Raw genomic sequence first — 27,045 nt, forward strand, 5'->3', positions numbered from 1 at the left:
ACCATAAAATTTGAAAAGAAAGAACAATTAAGTACAAAAGTGAATGACTGAATTTTTAAAACATTTTAACTATTTAATTTGTGTCAGTCACAGTGTGACAAATATTAAGAATTTTTAAAAAGCAAGGTATCTCTGCCCTCAAGGATCTAACATTCTGATGGAAGACACATTTTGGGAAACTAGAATTAGAAAAGACAATGGGAGCTGGGGAAGGGAGATACTAGGATGTGATATGGAGGATGACAAGACTATGGTGAGTATAGTTCCAAAGATAATTTGAACTCATTAATTACCAAGAGGACTTTCAGGGAAAGAGTCCCGAGAACAAACAGAGTGGATAGAATTCTATGCCTAAGTTAGGGAAATCTGAGTTCAAATAAAGCCTCAAATCCCTAGTAGTTGTATGACCCTGGACAAATCTTTTAACAGCTGTCTGCCTTAGTTTTCTTAGCTTACTTCTTTGCTACTTACAGACATGGCCATGTCTCCTCCATCCTCAAAAAAATCCTCACTTTATCCATCTATGCCCAAACGACATGATATTGTATCTCTGTTTTTCTGGCTGAAATACTCTTTACAGTCTGACTGCAGACCTTATTCGACCAAGCCTGATCTCTCCAAAATTACTGACAATCTTTTAATTGCTAAATCTAAATTTGGGTCCATGGATACATTTTATGGGGTCTGTAAACTTGGATGAGAAAAAATGTTAGATTTTTTTCCATACTAATCTTTGGATTAATATATTTTTTCTATTTCTTTTTCTTTTAATTATGCATTTTATACATGATTTTGAGACGCAAAAGCAAATGCAAGCTTGGCCAGTCTGCCACATAGGTCCATGACACATACAAAAAAAAGATTAAGAATTCCTGAACTAGATAATGGTTTTCATCACATTGGATAAATCCTCTGTAGAAGACTTATAGAAAAATTAGGTCAGAGAGGAACAGAATGAGAAGGTTTATAGGGTTGTGCTTATGACCTGCCCTGATAGAAAAATTACCCCAAAGAACTGAAATTACAGATTCATCCAGAAGACAGAATTTGGACAAATGGTTAAAACCAAATATGTTTCTCTTGATATGCAGGGTGTCCAAGAGTTTTAGTGCAATTTTAAGCCTTAGTATCATAAAACCATACCTAGAAAAAAAGCACTAATAAGACTTTTGGTACTCTCTGTATAAAACTACTTAACAATGAGAACTATCTGAAACTTGTAGGAACTTCTTTGTAATTTAGTTCAATAAAAATTTAGAGTTATGAACAAAATAACACCATTTTTGTAGTGATCAAAAAAAAGTTTGAGTGAATAATTTTCAGATATATGGTGGAGTGCATTGTGACATGGGTCATTCTAAATAATCTCTGATGTCTTTTCAACTCTGAATTTCTAGGAAGTTATATCCATGGCATTATTATTATTTTCCAGAATCTGTAGTTCCTTTTTTTTTAAGTAAACAACACTGTAAGATTCTGGCCATAATATTGCTAGTGAAGGAAAACAATTAAAGGCCATTAAAATGCTCAGAACTGTCATTTGTATTGATTGGGAGGCAGGGGGAAAATGACAGTTTAGAATTGTAATGGCGAGGGAAAATTCAATATTCTTAGACTAGAAAACAAAAAATAAAAAGGAAAAATTATTTATCCTCATAAGGATAGTGTGTAACTATATTTAAATATTTCTATTTTACATTCTTTAACAGGTATGTTTCTAGCTGATATGATAGAAAAATATTTCGTGTCTCCTACTTTGTTTCGTGTAATCCGGCTTGCCAGGATTGGCCGAATCCTTCGTCTCATTAAAGGGGCAAAGGGTATTCGCACACTACTCTTTGCTTTGATGATGTCCCTTCCTGCTCTCTTTAACATTGGGCTCCTACTTTTCCTAGTCATGTTTATCTATGCCATTTTTGGTATGTCCAATTTTGCCTATGTTAAAAAGGAAGCTGGAATTAATGACATGTTCAACTTCGAAACTTTTGGCAATAGCATGATCTGCCTCTTCCAAATTACCACATCAGCTGGTTGGGATGGTTTGCTTGCACCCATTCTTAACAGTGGACCGCCAGACTGTGATCCTGAAAAAGTTCATCCTGGAAGCTCAGTCAAAGGCGATTGTGGCAATTCCTCTGTTGGGATTTTCTATTTTGTCAGCTACATCATCATCTCATTTCTGGTTGTTGTAAATATGTACATTGCTGTAATCCTGGAGAATTTCAGTGTTGCAACTGAAGAGAGCGCAGAGCCACTGAGTGAGGATGACTTTGAGATGTTCTATGAAGTTTGGGAAAAGTTTGATCCTGATGCCACCCAGTTCATAGAATACAGTAAACTCTCTGATTTTGCAGCTTCATTAGAGCCTCCTCTTCATATTGCAAAACCAAACAAAGTTCAGCTCATAGCCATGGATCTACCCATGGTAAATGGGGACCGAATTCACTGCCTTGACATCTTATTTGCATTTACAAAACGTGTTTTGGGTGAAAGTGAAGAGATGGACACCCTTCGTTTACAAATGGAAGAGCGTTTTGTGGCTGCAAATCCTTCTAAAGTTTCTTATGAACCCATTACCACTACACTAAAACGAAAACAAGAAGAAGTATCAGCTACAATCATTCAGCGAGCATATAGACGCTATCGCTTAAGACAAAATGTCAAAAATATATCAGGCATATATAACAAAGGTGATGAAAGAGTTGATTTGGTTATGAAAGAAGATATTGTCTTTGGTAAGGGTAATGAAAACTCAACTCCAGAGAAAACGGATGATGTGACTCCTTCCACCACTTCTCCACCTTCTTATGATAGTGTAACAAAACGAGACAAAGAGAAATATGAAAAAGACAAAGCAGAAAAGGAAGATAAAGACAAAGATGGCAAGAAAGATGAGTAATATAGAATTTAGTTTTTCCATCAGTAGCTTATAGCTTGGTAAATGGCATATTATGTCAACAGGATTTTTTTAGATGTATGCCAAACAGATTGGTTTTTTGTTTGTTTGTTTGTTTGTTTTTTATCACTATAAGCTCAAAGTAACCCTTCATTGACTAAGAATGATTCTAGCAGAAAAGGGGCAGCAAATTTGACAAGAGTTTTATTCTTTGCACTGTTAGTCCTTAAGCAAAACAAAAGGTCTTCTCAGATAAAAGAAACTATGGTTTAAGGGAGGCAAAATCTAAATTTTCTGCTTTTGGTTGAATATATGTATATTCAGAATAGTCACAATTATGTAATCTTTTTATATTTTTGGTTTATTCTTCATCATACCCACAAACATACACATATTAATAATATAGGTAATTGCTCCAGGATACATTCTCATTTAGAAAAGTAACAAAGAAAAAAAGTGTTTTCCTCTGTTTCTCAACATCATAATAAAAATAACTATGGGCTGAGATTTCTACTTATATGAAAGGAAATCTACTGCTAAGAGTCTTGCAGTTAACTGTGCATAAAAAGGATTTTTCTATTTTAAGGTGCTTGATTTCATTTCATGTGGCATCAGAACTAGTTGTTTTCAGCCATGTAAAATCTTGGAGACATCCCTAAGTATGTAGGTGACTTACTTTTATTAATATATTACTTGTTTAGCCTAAGCAACAAAGAAGTCACCTCCAAAGGTTTGAGCTGATGATCTTGTTTTTTTTTTTTTTTTAATTTTCCTGTAGTTCTGCACTTTTTCACATGTTGTGAAAAGCCAAGGAAGGTTTGCATTACTCACATCAAAATGTATGTAATTTATAGAGCAAAGAAGCAATTCTTGAGTATTTTCTTGATTGGTGGAGTCAAATATTGCATCTAAATGCCCTAGGGAACCAAGAGTGGTCCAACTATAAATTGCTTTGTGATATTATTCATATCTTCTCCTGCAGTATTTTTGGTCAACCCTTCAGCTCCCACCCTCACTGAGATGTGCTTGCTGACTTGTAAATAGCAATTTGATATCATGGTGCATGTTTAGCAAACTGATAAATGACTTGGGCACAGTATTTATTGCATTAAATATGTACTGCCTCATACTTAATTGGCAAACTTTTCACTGGTGACCTGTTGAGCTTCTCATAACAAACAGAGAAGTAAAATAAAAAGATCATTTGGTTGGAAGTTAGAAGATTTTGGTTCCCTAATCCTAGCTCTACCACTAATGACCTAATCTGAGTCCTTTACCTAATCTGAGCCACATTATCCTTGGCAAATTGAGTGGTAGACTAGCTGATTTTGGAGCTAAGCTACAACTCGAAAATGCTTTAACTATAGTTTATATTGGGGCCCAGTACATTACTAGTAGTTTGAAGGATATAAGAAATGCATGTTTGTCTTGCTTGTACTATTGCCATCTTTCTTTTTCTACTTTTCAGAGTTTTGGCAAGCCCTGCCATTAGTGACTTGTACCCCCCCCAAAAAAAAAAGTTCAAATCACTATATTTTAATAACTTTGAGCCACAGACAGAGAATGCTTTTTTATAATTAGAGCCACTGATCTAGAGGAAAATAATTGAGGGCTATAGGAGTTTTTATAAATTATATAGCTTTATTTCTTGGTTTTGTTACTTGTTCTTTAACAAAAGACATGGTATCTCTTTAAATTAATAGCAAAGAAAATAAGAATTTATTCAATAACCTGTGATAAATATGCATATACACATATGCACAGATAGATGCATCTTCATAGATAGATGAAAACAGAGAGACAGATACATAGAAAAGAGATAGATACACAGAAGACAGACAGATACAGAGAAACATGGACTTTCACAGAATAAAAGTCACAAACCCCTTGTATGGTCCTTTTAGATTATTACCAATTGAGACTTTTACAGCTGTGTTAATATTTTAGCAACTCTTGGGCCTTATGAAATTAAGCCAAGGGACGGTGGTTCCCATTTTTATTTAAGCAATTATTTCAGCAACATTAAAAAAAAAAATTAGATACCATGCAGTGTTTTCCTAAACTTCACAGGGCATTGCATACCTGCTTAGCCTGTTAAAATAGATCAAGATAATTTTATAAAATAACTTATATATGATCATTTCAGCATTTTGTACACTGAAATCATCACTTTTTATTTATGCTAAAATTTCCTTCTCATTATTTTAAATTCATATAATTATTTGATAAAATTTAATACAACATAAAAAGCATATAGTTCTTGCATTGTCAATGTTCTTACATTTCTCCATTTTAATGTGAATAGCTTTGAGACTGGAACTTTAATTCACAGATTTCTTGGAAGTTACATTGGGAAGGAAAAAATTTCACAGTCCCTTTCCTTCACAAATAGAAAAATGGGTAGATTATACAAATTTTTGCTTCAGGAAAACAAACTAATAAGAAGGGTTATGTCATAGAGGATAAAGAGTTGACCGGAAAAACAGAGTTCAGCTCTTGCCTCTTAACACTTACTGGCTTTGTGACCTGGGGGAGTAACTAAACAGCACAGTGACCCCTGGCAATTCTCGAAGACTATAAATTGGAGAGTAAGTGCCAATCTTCGTTGGGAGAGGAAATACTTCACTGGGAGCTTCCTCTGTCAATGAAATCACAGGTCCATTAAAACTTTATTACATACATAGAAATTATATGTATATTTATATATGCATGCATACATACATGCAAACATAAACATACATATATACACTAAAAATAAAGTATGTATATGTTTATGTATAAGTTGTATGTGTATATATATATATGCACATATATAATATTGGTCTTCTATTGATAATTGACAGTAATGGTTGAAGCTTTGGTGATTGTAGTGCAAATAAAAAGTAAATTTAGACTAATCTTTTAATTTAGACGATCCCCATTTTAAATGTTAACTGCCTACAGAAGACACTGCCACACATAAAGCTAACCTATACTATCCTTAGACTAAGTTAAAGAATCATGGTTACATTTTAATTATATTCTCTTATCTGTTTTAATTTTTATTAAAATTAACATGACACAATAAAGGAACTACCATATATAAAAAAGAAACTTTAAATGGAAAACAAACTGATTTGCAGGATGAGGCTATTTATCTTTGGAGCATTCGTTTGAATATGTGGTGAAGATGAAAGCAAGTGAAGTTATTTGTTGTTCTTCACGACTAACATGGATTTGGGCAAGCAAATTGATGATCTTTGTTTTCTCCCTAATAGAAGTATAATCCCACCCTCATTCCCCAAAACTAAAAAATGAGTATGTTTTCATTGCTTTTATTAAAGGAGTAAAAGTTAAAGGATCTAGCAAAATGACATTTCAAAAGTATATCAAATGAAGCCAAGAATAAGGTATCCAGCTAGAATAAATGGTCAAATAATATGTTGAAACATAGAGCAAAAAAAATCAGAAGTGTCAACATAGTCCTTTCATGTAGGCTTTATTGTTTACTTCCATTATTATTATATTGTAATATTCTTGGGGCAAACATTGATGAGAAATAATTTCATGAAGGTAATAGAATGGCCATGAACATAAAACATAATTTATCTGTTCAGTTTACTTAGAATTATGAAATGTTCAAGTCCCTAGCTCTTTAAAAAAGAAAAAAAAGAGTTTGTCATCAGTAGCATAATAGGCCAATTGTATTTGGACTAACACATTGTAATAGAAAATGAGAATAAAACTATAAGAAAAATTAAGTCACTTGTGTATAAATGTGTCTTCTTTTCTAGCAATAATAATAAAAAAAAAATAATGATTTTTATCATGCCTTTTTCTGCCAAAAAGTTTGATAGTAGTCACCAAGGTATCTAATCTCATATCCACTCCCCACTGTAAGTTTAACTGATTTTAAATGTAATTATAAATTTTTAAAAATAAAAAATATAATACAATATAAATAAGGCTAACTTGTGGTTTTCTAAGTCATTATGTAGCTAGGAGAGATCCATTTCTATTTGAATTTGAAACTACTTTCATGAAAAGAAAAAATTAGGGGAACATAACCATTTTTAATTTTTAAAAATACATCAATATTTTTTCAATTACTTTAAGATGAAGAATGAGAAAAAATGTTGTTTTATGATTCATCATGGGGAACTTTAAAATGTTGGCTAGAATATGAGCTATAAAATACACATTACTATCACATCAGTGTACTTAAATAAGAATAGATTTCTTTCTGCTTGCTGTTAAAGGAAATTAATTGATGGAGAGAGCACAGAAAAAAATATTTCATAATAAAACCAAGGGGAAAAATGCAAATTTAATATTAGTCTCAAAACTGAAACATTAAAAAGAATCAGTAGATGTTTATAACTTGTGACATGATCATCATTATGAGTAATATGGCTTACCAACATTAATAATCTGTAGATTTTATAAGGTAAATTTAGAAAATTTTGTACATTCAGTATACCCAAATATAACTTGACTGTTGATACTTTACTCTTTTTTTTTCAGATTTAGAAATCATAAAATCTTAGACTTGACCTCAGAGGTCATCCCTGAGCAGCAAGGTTACATTACTTATTCATTGAGCTTTTGCTTGGAGACCTTAAATAAAAGGAAACTCAGTATGTCCCAAAGCAAGCTATTCCACTTTGGGATATCTCAGATTATTGCATTTTTTTTCTTATCTTGAATCAGCATTTTTTGTTACTTTAACTGCATCTATTTTTGCCCTCTGGCATCAAAGCAAAACAATGATAATTTCTTTTCTACCTTAAAGCCTTTCAAATACTAAAAATTACAGTATTTTCTAAATAGTCTCTTTTCATGGTAGTCGCTCTCAGTCCCTTGAGTTTACCAGATATAATATAATCAGAATACCATGAAACAGAATTATAAATTCCTTTATTTTAAACACTAATCTTCTATTAATCCAATATTGTGCTAGTTTGTTTCATCTGCCTTATCGTATTACTGACTCAACAATTTCAATTGTATTTTGTCTTCTTCTTCTATATATGTAATCTATTGCCAAAACTTGTCAATTGTACCTCCATAACATTCATTGAGTTTTTATTGACTCCCAAAATTACTATCTGCAGTTAAGCTTCTTCTTACCTCTCGCTTTTCAATAGCTTTCTAATTAGTCTTTGCCTTAAATCTCTCCCCTCTCTAACCCATCCTTTATACAGCTACCAAAGTGATATTTCCAAAACTTAGGCCTAATCATGTTGCTCTACTATTCAATAAACTCTAGAGATTCTCTACTATTTCAAGGTGAATTATTATGTTGTATTTATTTCAAATATATTTATTCTCTATCCATGTTTATTCATGTGATCATCCTGTATACAAACATATAGACCAGTCAAAGGTGAGAACAAAGACAGGTGATGGGTGATAAGCCAGAGAGCTCTGTACTTGGATATATTACTGTTCTGTAACCTGTGGATTTAGTTCCTTGGAACACTTGAGGCATAAAGGATTTGTCCATGTTCACATAGCCCAGCCCTTGCCTTAATTACTACCAAGTTGTATAACTCATGGTAATATATTTATCCCCTATGGGTCAAAGGTCTTTATATTATAAAACAGATTTAAAATAGTTGACCTACTTACCTCCCAATGTTTTTTTGTTTGTTTTGTTTTGTTTCAAGGAAACATTTGGGAAATTTTAAAATGTTATATAAATGCAAGTTATTCATACTATTTTGTGGGTTTATTAGTTCACTTTGCCCCCTCCCTCTGAACTGTAGGCACAAAATAATTTAATGGTAACTTAATAAAGTTTTAATTGGGAAGGTAAATGTAATTTCAAGTTCAAGATAAAGCCCAAAAATGCTTTGTTGATTATTTATCTCACAAAAGTCCTCTTTTGGCAAAGAAAACATTATCATTCCTAATATGCTAATGAAAATATATTCCAAAGCCAGACTCACTTGGTAGCTCTTACTCAGAAAGGTATCTCTTTGTTTTTCCAAATGTTTGAATCTTGGCAGTAGGAAAGAGTCTTGCTTTTTGGACCAATCAATCAACAAATGTTTATAAAGCACTTACTCCTCATCAAGCACTGTGCTAGTACTGGTAAAAAAAAAAAAAAAATACAAATATGACTCAGTCCCTCCTTTAGCACAAAGAACTCTGTCTTCTCTGCAGCCTAGGAACCCAGCCATTAGCAGGGCTCTATATCACAAAACTGAGGCTGTATTGATGTGCTTTCTCACAGGGAATAATTTCCATTTATCACTGTGATATCTATATGATCAGCACTTCTCTCTTCCCACCCTCATATATGCATGCCTATGATCTAATCCCTAGCCTCAGATTTTATGCCACAAAAAAAAAAAAAAAAAAATCAGTTTGCAGCTGACAAACGGATCATGCTGCAGTATAACCCAAACAAAATTAACTACAGGTCTATGGTACCATCCCTGAAGTGGGGGAGAGAATTGGTTGGGCAGGCTTCAAGACATGTGATCTCTGTAGCAAAGCCTTCAAATGCACATAGGAATGGAGACATGAATAATGTACTGTTATAAACAAGCTGCTGTATCAAACACCCCACACTTCACTATATTCCCTAATGCTTTGTAAGGGAAGTAATTGGATACCTCCATTAGCAATTGATCTGTACGGGAAGGAAGCTAATTTTAAAAGCATTGTGAAGCCTCAACAAGTTCCTTTTTCAGCTAATAAATGGAAAAGATAGAGAAAAATCAGACTATCTGACTTGCCAGTGCAGAATTTCTCCTGTAATTGAATTGCATGTTGCTAGAACTTACTCTGTCTTATCAACTGATGATTGAATAGCAGCTTTGGTTTAAAAATTAATCTACATCGATAAAAGGGTCAGGGATTTGGCCTTGTCCTTTCAGCAGAAATGAGCCAGTGCTTTCAGTGGAGTCTGGGAGCTTTAGGATCATTTGCATGGATCCTCTAGGAAAAAAAGATTTTTGAGTGAGGAGTTAAAAAGCAAAAGCAAAAGGGTTATATGCACATCAGAGGAGATAGTCAGAGGTTCTGGTTGGCATGCTACCTGAAAATTGATTCATGGTAGAGGCCAGTAGAATTTACTCATTCTGATTCAGATAAATCAAGGATTAGACACTTTCCATAAGGAGACAGAAGTTTCTTGGCTGCCAAAGCAGCCCCTTTTGTGTACTATACAGCTATATAGGCTGAGGGACTATTTAGTGACTGATAAACTGAAAAACCTAAGCCAGGTGGAAATCTTATCCTCTAAAAATAATAATAATAACAACATTTCTCTTTAAAGCAGCAGCACAACAGGACAAAGTCTGAGATTATGGCAGCTATAAAATCTGGGCTGAAAGAACACTCTTCCATTTATGATACAAGGGAGGCTGCAAGCAAACAAAAAATCCTTCTCCTATTGCCCAAGACCTCTAAAAGCAACTAGATGGTGCAAACTGGACAGGATAATCTGTGTTCAAATCTAATTTCAAATATTTGCCCTAAGTTTGTCTGCCTCAGTTTGCTCAACTGTAAAAATGGAAGTGATGATTACACTTACTTCCTAGGATCGTTTTGAGGATCAAACGATATAATTTTAAATGTAATAGACACTTAGTAAATGTTGGTTTTCTTATTCCCATCTTTCCTTCCTCATTCCCTCCCCCACTTTCTTCCTCTTTCCTTCTTTCCTTTTTTCCCTTTCTTTACTTCCTTCATTCCTTCTCTTCCTTCCTTCCTTCCTTCTTTCCATCCTTCTTCCCTCTTTTTTTCCCTTCCTTCCTCCCTTTTTCTCCTTCCCTCCTTCTATGCTTTTTCTTCCTTCCTCCCATTCTTCCTCCTTTCCTCCCAGCTTTCCTCTCTTCCTTACTTTGGACTTTCTTTCCTTTCTTTGTGCTTTTTTTACTCAAATATTTTCTTTTAACCTTTTTTCTTTCCTTCCTTCCAACCTCTTTTCTCCCCTTTCTTTCTTCTTTCCCTCCTTTCTCCAAATTTTCCTTTCTCCTCTCATTCCTTCTGCCTTTTATTCTTTCCTTCCTTCCTTCTGTTGTTCATTCTTTTTCCCTTCCTTCCCTTCCTTCCTCCCTCCCTTCTATCCTTTCAAGAGTAAATGCTTCACAAACAAGTTTGAAAAGTATTAAACAGTTTCTATGTTCCAGGAATTGTGCTAAGCATTGGAGTTTAGAAGACACAAATGAACAATCTTTGCCCTTAAAGAGCTTATATTCTAGTGGAAGGAAACAATATTAAATTCTCATAAATCATTTATAAACAAATATAAGGTACATACCCACGGACTCTCTTCATATAGAACTTAGGTTTCCTCCTAAACCTGAAAACCTAACTTCCAAGAAGATCAGCGTCTCTCTTCGGCTCTTCAACCTCCCAAAGGAAGTTTAGGTTAGTTTATGTCTAGGTTTCTTCAAATGTAGCTTCCAGGCCCCCAACTGAGAACCAGGTAAGAGGGTACTGAAACTAGTTTTTACTGGCTCTTTTTTGTTAAATATTCAGTGCTGAGCATTTATCTATTTCTCAATAAATACATTTATGAATTTGTTTTGTTTTGTTTTGTTTTCAGGGAGCTAGTTGTTAAGCATTTACCAGCATATCCCTAATAACCAGTATGAAAAAGTTTTTATTTTCTTCCACACAGAAAACGCATATAGCACAATAGATTCATTAAAACGCAGAAACATAAAGACCATTAGACTTTGTGCAGAAGGAAAAACTATTTTGGGAGATTGATAAATATGTTCCATTCCCCTTTGACTTGCATCACCAATATCATGGATCTCTTTGCCCCTCATGGTATGACTACAGTCCTTCATTTTTTGCTTTTAGTATTAATTGGATCCCTGTGAGAGATTCTCTTTTATAGATATCATACTGAAATCTTCTTTTGAGGAACTAGTGCTTAACTCTCAAAATCTGAAACTCTTGAAGTCAGAAAGATTTCAAACTCAGAATTACCTCAAACTGGAAACAACCACTCAAAGAACCATTACCCTCTGACTTCTGTTCAGTGAAAGAAACAAAAAGTCAAAAGAATGCAGCCAGATAATGAAGCTCCAGGTACTACCCTCTGATGTTCAACTGGGTAAAAACAGGCCACTTGCCATGTGTTTCTTCTGAAAGTGACTTTCACTTTTCCTTCTGAAGTAGCCTTGCCCAGGATCACACTGTTATTGTGTCTGAAATGGGATTCAAACTCAGCTACTACTGATTCCATCACTTTATATACTGATTGATTGTTGCCCTTCATTTTCCAAGAGGATCAAAATGGCATCACTATATCAGAGTCAAGACATAGTCCAATTATGGTTCATCAGAACAATATGAATTCAGAATGCTCTACTTCAGGTTGGGCACAAATAGTACATGTGAAAATTTAGTGTGGATTTTCTAATTTTGAACATTTCACATTTCTTCTGAGCTAATTCAATTCTGCCTTACTCATAGAGCACAGCATCTTCTCTGGCATGAGTGCACCATGCTGGACAATCCTGTGCTAGTGTCTACCGTATTGCACAATCAATTCCAAAATTCTTAAGAGATTTTGACTAACCACCATGTGAGGTTTTGCCCTGTGTGAATTCTCCATAAAATGGGTTTTTTTGGCAAGTGAATATTTGGCATTCAAATAATGTGGCCCGATCAACAGAGTAAAACTCTCTGCAGTAGAGTTTGAAAGCTTGGAATTTAACTTGAGAAAAGACCTCAGTGTCTGGTATTTTATCCTGCCAGAAGATCAAGATACTTTATAGATAACCAGGATCTAATTCCTCATTCAATCAATGAGGCAGTCACAGTCTGTGAAATCAATTAGTAGAGTTGTCAATTCACAAGTTTATTTTCATATGAGGGGATCTTTACAGACCTCCAATAAATTCTACATCCTGTTAAATAGCATCAAATTTATTTGAGGGACTCAGAAAACTGAAATGGGGAGATGGTTTCTAGCATTCTTCACTGAAGAACCAGCTCAATATTTTCACAGAGTCATATATTTTAAAACTGGATTATAGATTTGGAACCATGAAGGATCATAAAGGTCAATTCTAAATTTCTCATTCTGCAGATTAGGAAACTGAAGCCCCAGGGAGTTAAGTAATTTACCCAATGTAGTAGCAAAACCCAGATCCTCTGATTTCAAATGAAGTAGTTTCCCGTTAACCCCACTGCTTCTAGCATCAACTTCCTTGCTTTTATCCATATTTATCTACCATTTATCATTTATTACCATTTACCAACCATTTGTTATTAACACAAAAGAAAAACAACAAACCTTAACTTGTCTGCCATAGTCAAAACAGAGGAATGTTAAATTCTATGATATCTCACGATTACAAGGTAAGCCCTCCTCCACAACATCACTTAGCCATTATTTGAAAAAAAAAAAAAAATCTGATTATACAAGGAATTTATTTTGCCATGAGCTTATCAATATAATTTGATGTACCTTAAACCACAAAGTTCCTTGCATTCCTTTCAATTGCTGTGAGCTGGTCCCATCATCCTCTGTTGGAGGTCATTTTGTTGCCATGATCTTCACACTGTTTGCCTATGTTTGTGTATGTGTGGTGTTTTCTTTGTCTTCATTCAAGTTTTGCCACTATCTTGTCTCATCCTTTAACAGACATGTCCAGTTTCTGTAGGTCACTCTGCATTTTAGCAACGGAAGATGAAAACTAAAAATCTGGCTACTGATTACAGACAGATTTTTTTGGTAGACTTGATGACTCTATAAACTGTGAGCTATATCAGCAGTATCCTCCTTGGGTGGAAATCCTAGCTTTGTTCAATTCAAGCCTGAAACAGCAGGAGAATTATCATTGTGAACTTCAAGAAGGGAGAATCCAACCTCACCCCAAACCTAGAATCCTTATTGCCTCCCTCCTTCAAAGGGCTTCTTCCTAATTATCTAGGGAATGACCGGAGTTTCCTGTTGCTTTTAGTTTCTTTTCAACAGGTCAGGATGTTTATTGTCAAAATGACAGTGTATCAGTGTTTAGAGCAAACCATCCCCACCTCATCCCACGTTCTAGGTAGAGCTGTTCTCTAAGTAGTTCATGAAATATACATACCAAGGGAAGGTGGATTCTAAGGGCAGAAAGAAGCCTTCAACCTTCCCAAATCTTAGTATTCAGCAATGTCAGTGCTCAGAATTTTTGTACTAGCTCTTGTCAGTTAATCTGTCTTTTATTAAATGTTTATGAAGTGCCAGGCACTATGCTAAGTAGTGGGGATATATGTATATCATATATGTATTCTAAATTTAATCATATATTTATCTTTTAATTTAATATGTAAATAAGCTTATTATAAAATCACCTTATATAATAATATATACATAATGTATATATTATATACATATTGTTATATATAATAAAATATAGTATAATAAAACATGTAATATAAAAATTTAGATAAAATTTAATTATATTACATGTATATATATGTATGTATTTATGAATTACATTTTAATCTGACATTGCAGTATGCAAGAATGTTCTAGGCATGCTGTCCCCAAGTCATGTGGTTGATATCTCTGATTTTTAGAGATACAAAGAAAGAAAGACAAAAATGATGGAATATGTATACACACACACACCCACACACCCCCCACACACACACACATACACTAAAGGGGGAGAGAATATGAAAATAACTAAGTACACACAAGAAATAATATCTGATGGGGAAGGCATTAGCAATTATGGAGCCATATTCCAAAAGATTTTGTAGTCTGAGTAGAATATTGAAAAACAAGTCAGTAAAATAAAGAGGCAGTGATGAGAAGACCCAGAACCTTCTAGGCATGATGGACAGCTCCAGCTCATGCAAAAGGCAGCTTTATATGTAGAAATTATGAAATGTATGCAAGAACAGCCAAGTCAAAATGCCTGAATCACAGAATACATGGAAGGGAAGAAAGTTGTATGATTAGAAAGGTAGGAAGGTTCAGATTGTGAAAGGCTTTTAAAGCCAAACAGAGGACTTTATATTTGATCATGAAAGTAATAGGGAGCCATTGGAGTTTAGTGAGTAGAGGATTGCTATGATTGGACTTAAGTTTTTATATTTTATTACTAATTTTCATTTTATTTTATTACAATGAGGATTATTTGTGTTACTGGTTGAACTTGAAAGTAATCAAATTAAATTTGAAACTCTTCTGAAACTCAGAACTTCCACTATAATGAACTCTATCATGTCCTCAAGCATGATTCTTATAATATCAAGGTTTTTCTTACTTTTTTTTTTTCTTGATTGTTGAATACTTCATGGAACTCACTATATTTAGGTAGCCCTAGAAATGCTTTACTTTATATCCTACCTATCTTCTTACTAGCTACCTCAGTTTTAGCATAACCCTCTTCCCACAATTGTCCACTTAAATTTTAAATTTTGGTATCATAAATAAATCAATGCAATCTTTGCTACTGGAAAAGGTGTGCCAATCTACTTGTAGATAGCTCTATCAGTATCCCATTAACTTCCAAAACAAAATATCCCTTCCTAGACTTAACTTCTTAAATTGTGTGATTTCCTCATTAAAGCCTATGTTCCAGAAGGATAGGGACAGGTTCCTGGTTTTGTATTTCTAATTCTAGTGCTTAATATAGTGTTGGTACATAGTAAGTGCTTAATAAATGACTTTTTTCATTTAATTTAGTGTCCTTGATTAGTGTCCTTGAGGCCTCCTAGTCCACTCCTCTTGTTTTACAGATGAGGATAAAGAGGTCCAATTTGTCAGTCAGTAGACAGCAAGTATTAATCTATTAGCATTTATTGAAGACTTACTATGCTTGCTCTGTAATAAACTCTAGGATTACAAAATCCTAGGATAGGCAAAAATGGTGCCCTACCCAACAGGCTCCCACATTCTAAAGTAATCCTGGTTCAAGCATGACATTTGCATATCATTGGAGAGAAAGTTGTTTTTGTTGTTGTTGTTGTTTTGTTTTGTTTTCCTGAGGAGAATTGCATAGAAATATAGACTTGACTCCTAGGTTACACTGATGAGAGTGTCAAAATATCTTATATACAAGATGTCCCAAATCACATAAATAGTATTTAATAGAATTGCTCAGAATTTTGGAATATTAGTATGAAAGAAATCTTAAGGATCAACAAGACCAGTCTCCCACATGATTCCTGAATTCTCACAACAGTTCTGAAGAACAATAATCTAGTTTTGTGCTTTCACACTGCCAATATAGAGAGTTTTATCACCTCCATGCTATTGTTTGATATCTCTAAATGGCTGCAAATTCATAAAATTATATTAAACTAAAATATCATTTAGAGTCTCTAGAAACTTCTATGCTATTATTCTCATATAGTATGATGCATTTATGTAAGCTATAGAACACTACAGTCTCTAAAAAGTTAAAAATAAGTTTCAAACAGAAAGCAATGAAAAGATGCATAGGAGAGAGGAAGAATAACAAACTACAAACAGAAAAATATAAAGAAATCAATAATCAAGAGAGTAAAAAAGAGCCAGTAGGTTACCTCTGTGTGCTCTAATGCAATCTCCATAATCAAATGAATCATAGGTCTAATTCCAGGAAACTGTGATCTGAAGATATTAAATGATATTACTAAGACCACATAGGTTATGGGAGAAGAGATTGGAACCATGACTTTCTGACTCCAGAACATTATTCTTTCGATTCTATTATTATATCAAGAGAAAGTAATAAAACAAAAAAGCAAAACCCTTCTGAACATGATCATAGCTATTGTGGTGAAGTCATTGGAGGACATAGTTAAGAAATGAATGGGATAAGCTGAGTGAAGACCTCAGGGGAATGTGATCCTGAACTATGCTCTAAATGTGACTTGAGACTTTACAATAACTTGTTCAGCTATAGTTAAAAACTGCAAGTGTTTGAATGTTTTAGATGAAAGTTTCCCCTTCTGTTCCTACCTCTTAATTAGCATTTAGGTACTTCTTTTAAAGATGATGGCTTTGGAAATTCAAGTAACAGAATTATCTCATGCAAGAATACCTGCTTCTATAGCATTTCTCTAGGGAAATTTAAATGAAGAGTTTGTTATTACTAATATTCTTTTGTTTCTGGAATAGATTTCTTTGTTTAGAATGTAAACCTGAGATACCCCACCACAGATAATGAGAGAAAAGGTTAGAAGGAGTGGGAGGCTTTTGCATTTAGGGTTTATTTAATCTTGTGTTTTACAATTTGTGCTTTGCACTCTGCAACTGACACCTAGTCTGTTGGGAGTTGCCCTTTCTTCCTGAGATCTTAATAATTTTTTTTTTTTTTTTTACCTAGAGAGTCTCTGATTTTAATTTGGGTAAGTATCACTGTGCCACACAGAGACAAAGATTAGACAACCAGCATGAATGGATTATGGATTTCCATCTGTTGGCTGGAGGGAACATCCTTATCCATGAGATCAGAGATCTACTTGTTTGTCTTGTATCGGCAACCAGCCAAGTATCTGGAAGGCTATTTATTCTCAGCTTTCTGAAATTTGCATTGTGTCTCCAACCCCGGTTTAATTAATGCAGTTTCAGGAGAAATATAGACTATTACTCAGGTATTTGAGAAGTAAAAATTCCAAAGAAACAAAACAACATTGCCCTCTTTCTCTGGATTAAGGTAATGCCATTCAGGCGTAGTTGAATCCACAGTTACAGTAAAAAAAAAAAAAAAAAAAAAAGAAAAAAAATTATCTTTCCTGTCTGGAAACTTGAGCTCTAAGCTCTCAGGTGGCTCAAAAAATAATAACATCAACTTAGTCAGAACCACATCAATATCCCACAACTCCAGGGAATTTTAAGTGAATAGTTTTAGATGCATTAGCCTCCAGGCAAAACTGAATACAAGCACTTTGGGAGGCCCACTACTCAGCATGTCATGGGAAAAGAACATAGCTGCAAGGAGTTCAGCAAAGGATAATCAGGTAACAACATTACACTAAAAATAGTAACAATAATAATAACAGACACAGTTGGTATTCATATATTACTTAAGATTTACAAAGCATTTTAGATACATTAGCTCATTCAGATCTCATAAATAACTCTGGGAGGAAGGTGCTGCAAATATCATTTCACACCATTTTCCAGATTTCAAACTGAGACTAAGGAAAAATTAATCGACGAGGCCAAGGTCATACAGTTAATAAATGTCAGAAGTAAGATTTTAACTCTATTCTTCCTCACCCCTTCCAATACTCTAGCTATTTATGCTCTGGGACAGCATCTCCTAATCCAAAAAGGAAACTCAATAAAACATGCTGAATTATTGCCAAGATTGGCAAGAATTTCTTGACTTTGTAGTCATCCTTGCTCTTCCACCTAAGAAACAAAACAAAACAAAAAACAACATGGAAAGAAGGGACTTATACACCTCCTTTTTGGATTACTTTCATCTGACAAATAATACATTTCTTTCTAAAACTATTTCAGCTTTAGTTCTTGCCAACAACCTTTCTAGGCAATGACACAGTAAATGGAGTGCATGACAAAGAGGAATAGTTGAACAACTCTAATTACCAGAATGTAATTGATGTAGGCACTAAATGATGTGGTTTAGGAGAGCAATTGCTAGTTAGATTGAGGGACAGGCATAGAATATTGAGGCACCAAATACTGAGGTTCAATCATATGAAGAATTCACAATGGCCGTTCTCTTCAGTAAAGATAGGTTTATTTAGGAGAAACGATTACAGAAAAAAATGAAGAGATATAATAGACACCAGGAATGGTAAATATGAAATAGAGTTGGAAGAGTTGGAATGAAAGGGGTTTTAATAATTAATGATGGAAAAGACAAATTCCCTAGTGGAACTCACAATTAACCAAGAGAAAGAATGTTCCCCATGAGGTTGAAGTATATGCCCTTAGCTGGTAGGCTATGTCTATTTATGGAGGAGCATCCTAAAAGAATTAGTTGGCTATAAAAAGGATAAAGACACTATGGGCAAAAGGAGAGGTAAGTGATAGGGGTTGAGGTCCCTTTAAGATTCCTCTCTGACTGCCCAACGCCCATGGCTGACCTTGATTCACAAATCCTGGTCAGAAGCACCCTTTGAATATCCCGGCCCAGCCCCCACTATCAACTCAGCTTCCCCCAGCCATCACCTGATCTGAGCTAACTGAAAAGCCCGCCAAGAACTTGAGGGTACCGCCCATCATCTTCTGGGTATAAAAGAAATGAGCCGAAGAGCTCTTTGCAGGAGCCCTCTCCGCCAACACATGGTATCCTTCCAACCATGTAGGGTTCCCTGCCCGCCAATGGCCACCTTTGGCCCTGGCATCTTTCTAACTGAACTTTACTTCCAAATCCCTACAATAAACCTTTTATTTATCAATCTAGGTTTTTGGGCCTGTAAATTCATTTACAGGGGACACTCGCCTCATAGGATCTTTGCGGGGTTCCCCCTTTTCTTTCCTTCATTATTAGGAGAAAGACACCACAAAGTAGTGTGTCATAATGGGCTATATCCCAAAAGAGGCTTAGCAAAGATTATGTGAATAATTTATTTATAGGGATTTGTAGGAAACAAATTTATAGGGAAAATTTAACTTCAGTGTGTTGACATAAATTGGATTTCTGATTGGATATAGCAAGACAGTGCTGTCCATGACCTCCGGAGGGTGGGACTGATCCCCATCAGTGCTCTTCCTGCTTGGCTAAGGGAGCAATTCCATTAATGTTTCCACCCTGAAAATGTTATAAAATGTTCTTTCCAATCAACTGACCAAAGTGGAGATAGGTAAAAGTTGTCTGTCTTGGTACTCATTATTTGCCTATTCATTAGATCATCAATGTGAGGGCAAACACTTGATGTGGGAAAAAAAATAAGTTTGCCACTTGTAATAGTTTTAATCTCAGATATGGAGGTTGAAAATGATAGTTAAAAATAAAATTTTGATTATGTGAATATAGGGAACCAGAGAGATTTCTGCTAGTCAAAACAGTACAAAAGCTGTGGGTTTTGCCTTTAACAGATATATATCATAAAAAGAGAAATATGGCTTAGGTGGATGGAGACTTTACCTAATTGACTTCATTTTTGTTCTAGATCAAATTCATCTGCACACAAAACTGGAGATAATTTGGGAAGCTGGAACTTCAGACCTACAAAAAGGAGTTAAAAGAAATGACAGTATTTGTCTAAAGCAAATGGATAACTGGTTTAACTGGATATGTTTGTGGTAGCTTATGGTGACTGCCCTGAGCTAGATGATGTTTTCTAGTCATCATCCTCTAAAAAACTGGAGACATGTCCAATATGTGACTTGGAGCAGAAACTTGTAAATGTTGCTTACTGGAGAGCAATAGATCAAAATGTCCAATGGGAAGGAGAAAAGCCCAGGAAAGAGGAGGCAGAGAACAGCAAAGATGTAATGCAATAACCAAATTCATAATTGATAGAAAAGAAACAAAGGCAATGACATAATGCTGTCACCATAAAATAGTAATTTTTCACTTATGTGACCTGACCACAGATGTTCCCTGTCTTCATGTCCTTATGTGTGACTGTGTGATTCCTATACATATCTATTTTTTCTTTTTTTTTATTAATTTTATAATTTTTTAACAGTCCATATACGTGGGTAATTTTTTTTTTACAACATTATCTCTTATATTTACTTCTTTTCCGAATTTTCCTCTCCCTCCTTCTACCCCCTCCCCTAGATGACAGGCAATCCCATACATGTTAAATGTGTTACAGTATATCCTAAATACAATATATGTGCCTACACATATCTATTATTTCTGCTTACAGTACATGTATTTTGGAGGAGAAACGTATTTCAAATTTATAGCAAACCACTCCATTGTTACATTTGTCATTTATTTCATTAAATATTTTTACTTTGAACTATATGACTCTGGCTGACTAGTAAAGGTAAATGCATTGGTGGGGGTTTGTAAATTATGGTTTTGAGAGGATATAGAGCCAGAGAATACCATGAACTTGGAAAAATGAGTATCCTTGCTGCTATGTAAGGATATGAATTACTCATACTGCCCTTTTCCCTTTTCACAATGGCAAACTGAGTGAGTTTTATAATCTATTCTCATGATACACTAATAGATATCAAATCTCCAAAAAATAATACCCTTAAGTTAATATATGTGAATTTCATAGCTAATAAAGTTTAGAATATCACGTTGCTCTTTTAGCTTGCAAATAAAATATAGTAAAAGCGGAATTATCATTGTTCTTTCTATCTTTCTCCAAATATTTATTCTTGTACTTCCTCCTATTTTAACTGAGTCACTTCATCCAAAGCTGATTGGCTTATACCTGTCACTGCTCTCATTTCCATTCTTCCTGCTTAAGGAGGGAATTTAAAAGGCAGGGAGTAGGAGGAGCAAGGCAAGAATTTGTCACATAACAATTTTACCCTGTTTTATGCTACTGCTCCTTTGTCTATCATTATCTCCTTTTATTCACTGGTTTTATCCTAAGTGTACTTTGGGCCCTAAAGATCCTGAAAATAAAAGGGTCAGGTTCCATGTCAAGTAACAGAATCTTCCCTGCACCTAGAATGAAGATTGATAGCTGTGTTGGAAGCACTTAGACATTGATTTTGACAACTAAAAGTATGCCCCTTCAAAAAAATGTGTTTATTTCTGAAGTTGTTTTAATGTTACTAATTGTCCATTTGAAAAAGAGAGAAAGAAAAAGAAAAAAGATGGAAAAGAGAGGAGGGAGAAATAGGGAGGGGGGGGGAGAGAAAGAGAAAGAGAGATACAAGAGGCAGAGACAGAGACAGGCATGAAGACAGAAAAAGAGGGGGGGAGGCAAGGGGAAAGGGAGAGAGGGAGAGACAGAGACAGAGAGGCAGGGAAGGAAGGGAGGGATGGAGAGAAAAGCTTTTCCTGGGTGATAGCCAGAACATCACTTAGGTCAAGGCTGAGTGCTGAGCTACTTCTGGAAGGGAGCCAGGGAAAATAAGAGGGGGTTGGGTGCCCTAGAATGCTAATACCAGAATTCTGGCCTGAAACAGTATATAAACAAGAAGCATGGTAGGCAAATGCCTTTCTGCTTTGGAGTGGAGTATAAGAATGCTCTTTGTTCACTGAGATGACACCAAAAGAGGAAAAGAACAAATGGATAGGGAGTCAATCCTGCTGCAAGAAGGATGATGCCCCTTTGCCTGAAAGCAGCCACAGAAGCACTTTGGCAGCTTAAATAGCAACAATGGGCTGCTCTGCTCTCTGGCTATTCCCTAAGCAGGGGAACTCCCTTTCCTCTTAGCTGTCCTCTCCAGATGCTAAACTAGTCCATGTACTGTCCAATAAGGAGGGGGAGTGTTTTTCCTCTGAATCTCATTCCGTTTCAGTTTCTGAAGGTCACTGGCTCTTCTGTCACTCAGGCCATTTTTTCTGATGGTAGAAAATAACAAAATAAACCTTCTCATCTTAGTGAAACAAATTATATGGGGAAATACTAAAAGGAACTTAAAATGTGCTAGGTAGATATAACTATGATTCTTCCAAAGATTGGAGGACGGAACTGGAAAGCAATTAAGTAAATTTTCTTCTTTGTTTCTAATTGATTCTAAATCTAGAACCACCAATGAAGCATAACTCTAGCAATGGTGTTTCTAGACAACAAAAGGTAGTAACCGGAATGGAGAGAATAATATAATTAAGGATTGAGACATATTTAATCCTTATATACCAATCACACACCATAGTAGATAAAGACTTGATTTGAAGTCAAGCAGACCTGGGTTATAATTCTATCTTTCACTTGTAAGTTGCAAGGATGAAGAGAACAGTTACAAAAGATAAAATTTTAGCTGAGACTTGAAGGAAGACAGGGAAACCTTTTTTATATATCCTTATATTCATGAGGCAACCAACTTTGGTCTAGTCAAGAGCCAAAGTGTCCACTTTCAAAAAGCATAAGAAAATACAGTCTAGAGGAATATCCTCTTTAATCTAGGGGAAAGAGAAAGTGCCAAGCCTTTCCGCTTTTTTTTTTTTTTATTCTGAGGCCTATAACACTTTTTAATCACACAAGTATTTTCTATGCTACTATTACCTGTTTTCTTCTCCATTTACTCAATTAGTATTTGCTAAGTGTATATTTTTATGGTGGGAACTGTGCTAGATTCTGCAGATTCAAAAATAAAAATGAAATAGAATCTATCTTCAAAAAGGATTGAATACTATTGGAGGGAAAATATAAAAAGGAATTTTGTTGGGGAAGAGGGAAGTAGTAAATGGGATAATCAGAATGGGTCTCATTGGGAAAAGCAGGAGGAATTAAATAAGTGAAGGAAATGAGTTCATTTCAAGCATCGGGAACAGTCTGTTCAAAGACCTGGAGATAAAAGTATGGAGAAAAACAAGTTCAGTTAACATGTGAAATGTGAAAGGGGATAATGTTCAGTAACCCCAAAAAGGTAGGCTATATTCAGATTGTGAAAGATAGATAGATGTTATGTTAGTAATTGTCCATTTGAAAAAGAAAGATGATGGATAGATGATGGATGGATGGATAGATAGGTATATAGATAGATTGATCTATGGGTGGGTAGATCACATGGAAATAAGAAAGATTTAGATATAATGATATAATGATAGATGATATGTATTTAGATCGAAGTGATAAACAGATATAGATAATAGATGTTAGGCAGAAAGATATGAAAATAATAGATAGGCATAATAATAAGCCACTCTATACTATATTGGCCATATAGTCATCCACTTGAATGTGAAAAGCTCCACGGAAGGAAATCCAAAATCTCCCAAGGCAGCTTATGATCTTTTTGGACAGCTTTAACTATTAAGAAGATTTTCTTAGCATCAAGCTAAAATCTGCCTCTTTTCAACTTATGTTTATTTTTTCTTTTGCTCTCTAGGGCCCAAAAGAACAAATCTAATTCTATCTCCACTTCACAGTCTTTCAATTACTTGAAGTTAGCCACCATCCTATGTAGGCAGTTAGGTAGCATGGTGGATAGAGTGCCATGCCTAAAGTGAAAAAAAAACACGAGTTCAAATCTTGCTTCAGATACTTATTAGCAATGTGACCTTGGGCAAATCACTTACCTCTGTCATTTTCTTTAATTGTAAAATGGAGATAATAATAGCAACTACCCACTATGAGATATATTCAGTCTTTCATCCTCCCCCTTACCTTCTATTACACTTAGATTGTCACCCACTTATCCCAGTTTAATGAATCATCTAAATTCTTTCAAAGTCATTATTTTTATCTTCAATCTACCATTAGTTACATCAGGTTCGATTTTGTGAAAGTCATTTTCCAAAGTAGAAGTTTTATTCTCAGTGCCTAGCATCCTGTCCTTATAAGTACTCAATAAATGTTTCTTGATGGGATCATAAAGATAAGGACAAGACAAGTCATTTATAATTAAGACAGAGACAAGTGGTAATGCCTTTCCTCAACTTCAAGGCTGAACTGAATTCAACCATTTTGGAAGTTTGAGAATATACTGAGTCTGAGACTCATCACTTTCTAATTAATATACCAAATTTGCAAATGCACTATTCCATATTACTAGCTTCACTAATATCCACAGAGCTTAGTAAAATGCTTTGTATTTAGTAAATACTTAATAAATGCTATATTCATTTACTCCATTTATTTATTTACCAGTTTGGATTCCCCATCCAAATAGTAATAGCTAATTATTAAAATTGGAGGAAGCCCCAGCTTTTTTTCTCTGTACTATTTTCTTGTCTAAACTGATTGAAAGGCTGATTGAAAATAGGATTAACAGTCTCCTCATTGTGGTTATTGCTACTCCACTTAACCAGATCAGACTTCTAATCTAAGGTGAAACTTCCTTCTGCTCAGCTTTGGATAGGAAAATAAATTCTTTGGATAGATTGTCCAACACTGAGAGTAACTTAGATGTAAATGAAATAATCACAATTTATGGGAATAGTTCCATCCACTCACAGTATTATTTATTCTCCCATTAATTGTTAACCAATCACCCTCAGGACCACCCCTCTTCCAAGGGCATGTAACTTTTTAGCCTACCACTATGATTGTCTTTGGCATTGGAAAATACCTCAGACCTCCTTTTGGTAAAATGCTGGCATTATTAGTAAAATGACTAATTTCCAGAAATTATATCTCTCAAATTTTTAAAATACCACAAGTGTTTTGATGAATTGATGATCTAGTCACAAAACACACGTAAAAGCTAGCTGTAACCTAAAGTATCAAATTAAGTAAGATTTTCTTTTGGATTCTTTCTTCCTTATGTCTATGTCATCTCCAGGGGCCCCTGTTTCAATGCCCTTTCTATGCCCATGTTCCTGCTCCCCTTTATTTCTGACTCATTTTACCTAACCTCCTCCAATCATTCTCTATTACTCCTGCAGGTCATTGCTCCTAGATACCTTATAGTAATGTAAGCTTTCCAGTACTGTGGAAAAAACACTGAACTCTGTCAGAAGACCCAAATTCAAATCCTAGTTTTGCCACTTACTCCTTGTGGAACTTTAGACAAGCTAATCTCTGAGAGCCTCAGTTTCCCCATTTGTAAAATAAGGTGAGTTGGACTAGATGGTCTCTGAGGTTTCCTTGTAGTTATAAATAAATCTTCTTATAAACTAAGAAAAACATGGTTTCAATAGCCTGGCACTGAAATATGCTTCCTCATTAAAGAGATCCTGGTTTGAAATAAGTATTATAGGAATCAGAGGAGATGGTCTCCTTTGAAAGCAATTATGTGGAAGGCAAATGCTTTAAAGTAACTGAAATACATGAAGATAAGCTATGATTGGTTTTGGGAAGTTAAGCAAGTGATAAAAAAAAAAAGTGGTTGTGGTTGTTGTTGCTGCTGCTATTGCTGCTGTTGTTGATGAGTCATTCAATTATGTCTGATTTTTCATGACTCCATGGATTATATCATCCATGGGGGTTTCTTGGCAAAGATATTAAAGTGGTTGATTTCCTATGGAGCATTTCAAAAAAGACTTATCATCTCCATTTTCTATCTTTACTTTGGGGGTAGCTAGGTGATTAGTGAAGAGAATGAACCACAGCCCAAGAGTAGCTGAGATTCAGACTTATCTAGCAATTATGTCATATCTTGAGATGAACTTATGGAACTGAAATTATATAGGAAATGAGCTAAGTTGGTCCACCTCATCCTAAAATTCAGGTCATATATGAGAAAATGTCCCCAAGATGATGATGAGGAATGATCTGCATATTTGTTCTTGCTATATCTGAAGAAAATATTGCTTTGTAAAAGTCAGTGTTAAGTAGTTAAAGGGAACTGGACTGCCAGTTACTCTCTTTCTCACAAATGCAAAAGCAAAGCTCTTAGGGAATAAAAATATGGAAGTAGAGAAAAACATCCATACACCATATTACCCATGCAACATAGCAGGCCTTCCTTTGAGAGATAGGGCCAGAGGATAAATGTTACATAAGCTAAATCACAAGGAAGAGGTGTGAATAACAGCCTGACATTTCACCAAACACATTTTTGAACTGCCCTCATTATTAACTCTAGCAATTGTGTTTATAGATTTTGCCTTATTTTTATGAATACTGACACTATGTCTCAGAATCTCCAAGAATATCTTTTACACCAAAAAGTCCAAATCAGAATTCCAAGGCATGTCAACAAGACTTTCATATGCCCTATTGATTTACAGATTATGAGATCTTTGGTGTAAATATTTGATTATAAACAGATACCCTTCACTTTAATAAAAAAAAAAAACAAAAAAACAAAAAAACAAAAAACAGCATCTTGGGTGGTATAGAAGATGAGATTGCCTGACCTGGAGACAAGAAGTCCTGAATTCCAATCCAGCCTCACGTACTTGGTAGCTGTGTGATTTGGGGCAAGTCACTTAACACTTGCCTTCATTTGTTCAACTGTAAATTGAAATAGGGATAGTAACTGCATCTACCTCCCACGTAGTGAGGCTCTAATGAGAGATATAAGTGCTTTGTAAAGCACTTAGAATAGTTTCTGGCACATGAGAGGGACTATATAAATGTTTGCTGCCTGTTATTAAATCCAGTCCATTAAATCTATTCTTTTCTGTCATATTCAGATTTAACACAAGAAGGTTCTTTCAATTCATGTCATCTTATGACATGAGAACTACCTGTCAAACAACCTTTCTATTATTTAACTTTTATGTATCAAAGGCAGTATTTGATACTATATCTTC

At 34.8% G+C, this 27,045-nt stretch overlaps 1 protein-coding gene and 1 long non-coding RNA gene across 5 annotated transcripts in view; one reads left to right on the forward strand and one right to left on the reverse strand.

Moving 5' to 3' along the window:
• The window catches only part of LOC141562904 (sodium channel protein type 9 subunit alpha), a 185,140-nt gene extending 178,214 nt beyond the window's left edge, over positions 1-6,926 (forward strand). For all 4 annotated transcript variants that reach the window (XM_074303212.1, XM_074303214.1, XM_074303213.1 and 1 more), the window contains exon 27: positions 1,710-6,926. In XM_074303212.1, the coding sequence (XP_074159313.1) occupies positions 1,710-2,899 (1,190 nt within the window). In that variant the 3' untranslated portion in view covers positions 2,900-6,926. The remainder of the gene's footprint in view (positions 1-1,709) is intronic.
• The window catches only part of LOC141562905 (uncharacterized), an 88,001-nt gene that overhangs the window by 26,874 nt on the left and 34,082 nt on the right, over positions 1-27,045 (reverse strand). The window lies entirely within an intron of this gene.

The sequence above is a fragment of the Sminthopsis crassicaudata genome, chromosome 3 (assembly GCF_048593235.1).
Source record: "Sminthopsis crassicaudata isolate SCR6 chromosome 3, ASM4859323v1, whole genome shotgun sequence".
Classification (NCBI taxonomy): domain Eukaryota; kingdom Metazoa; phylum Chordata; class Mammalia; order Dasyuromorphia; family Dasyuridae; genus Sminthopsis; species Sminthopsis crassicaudata.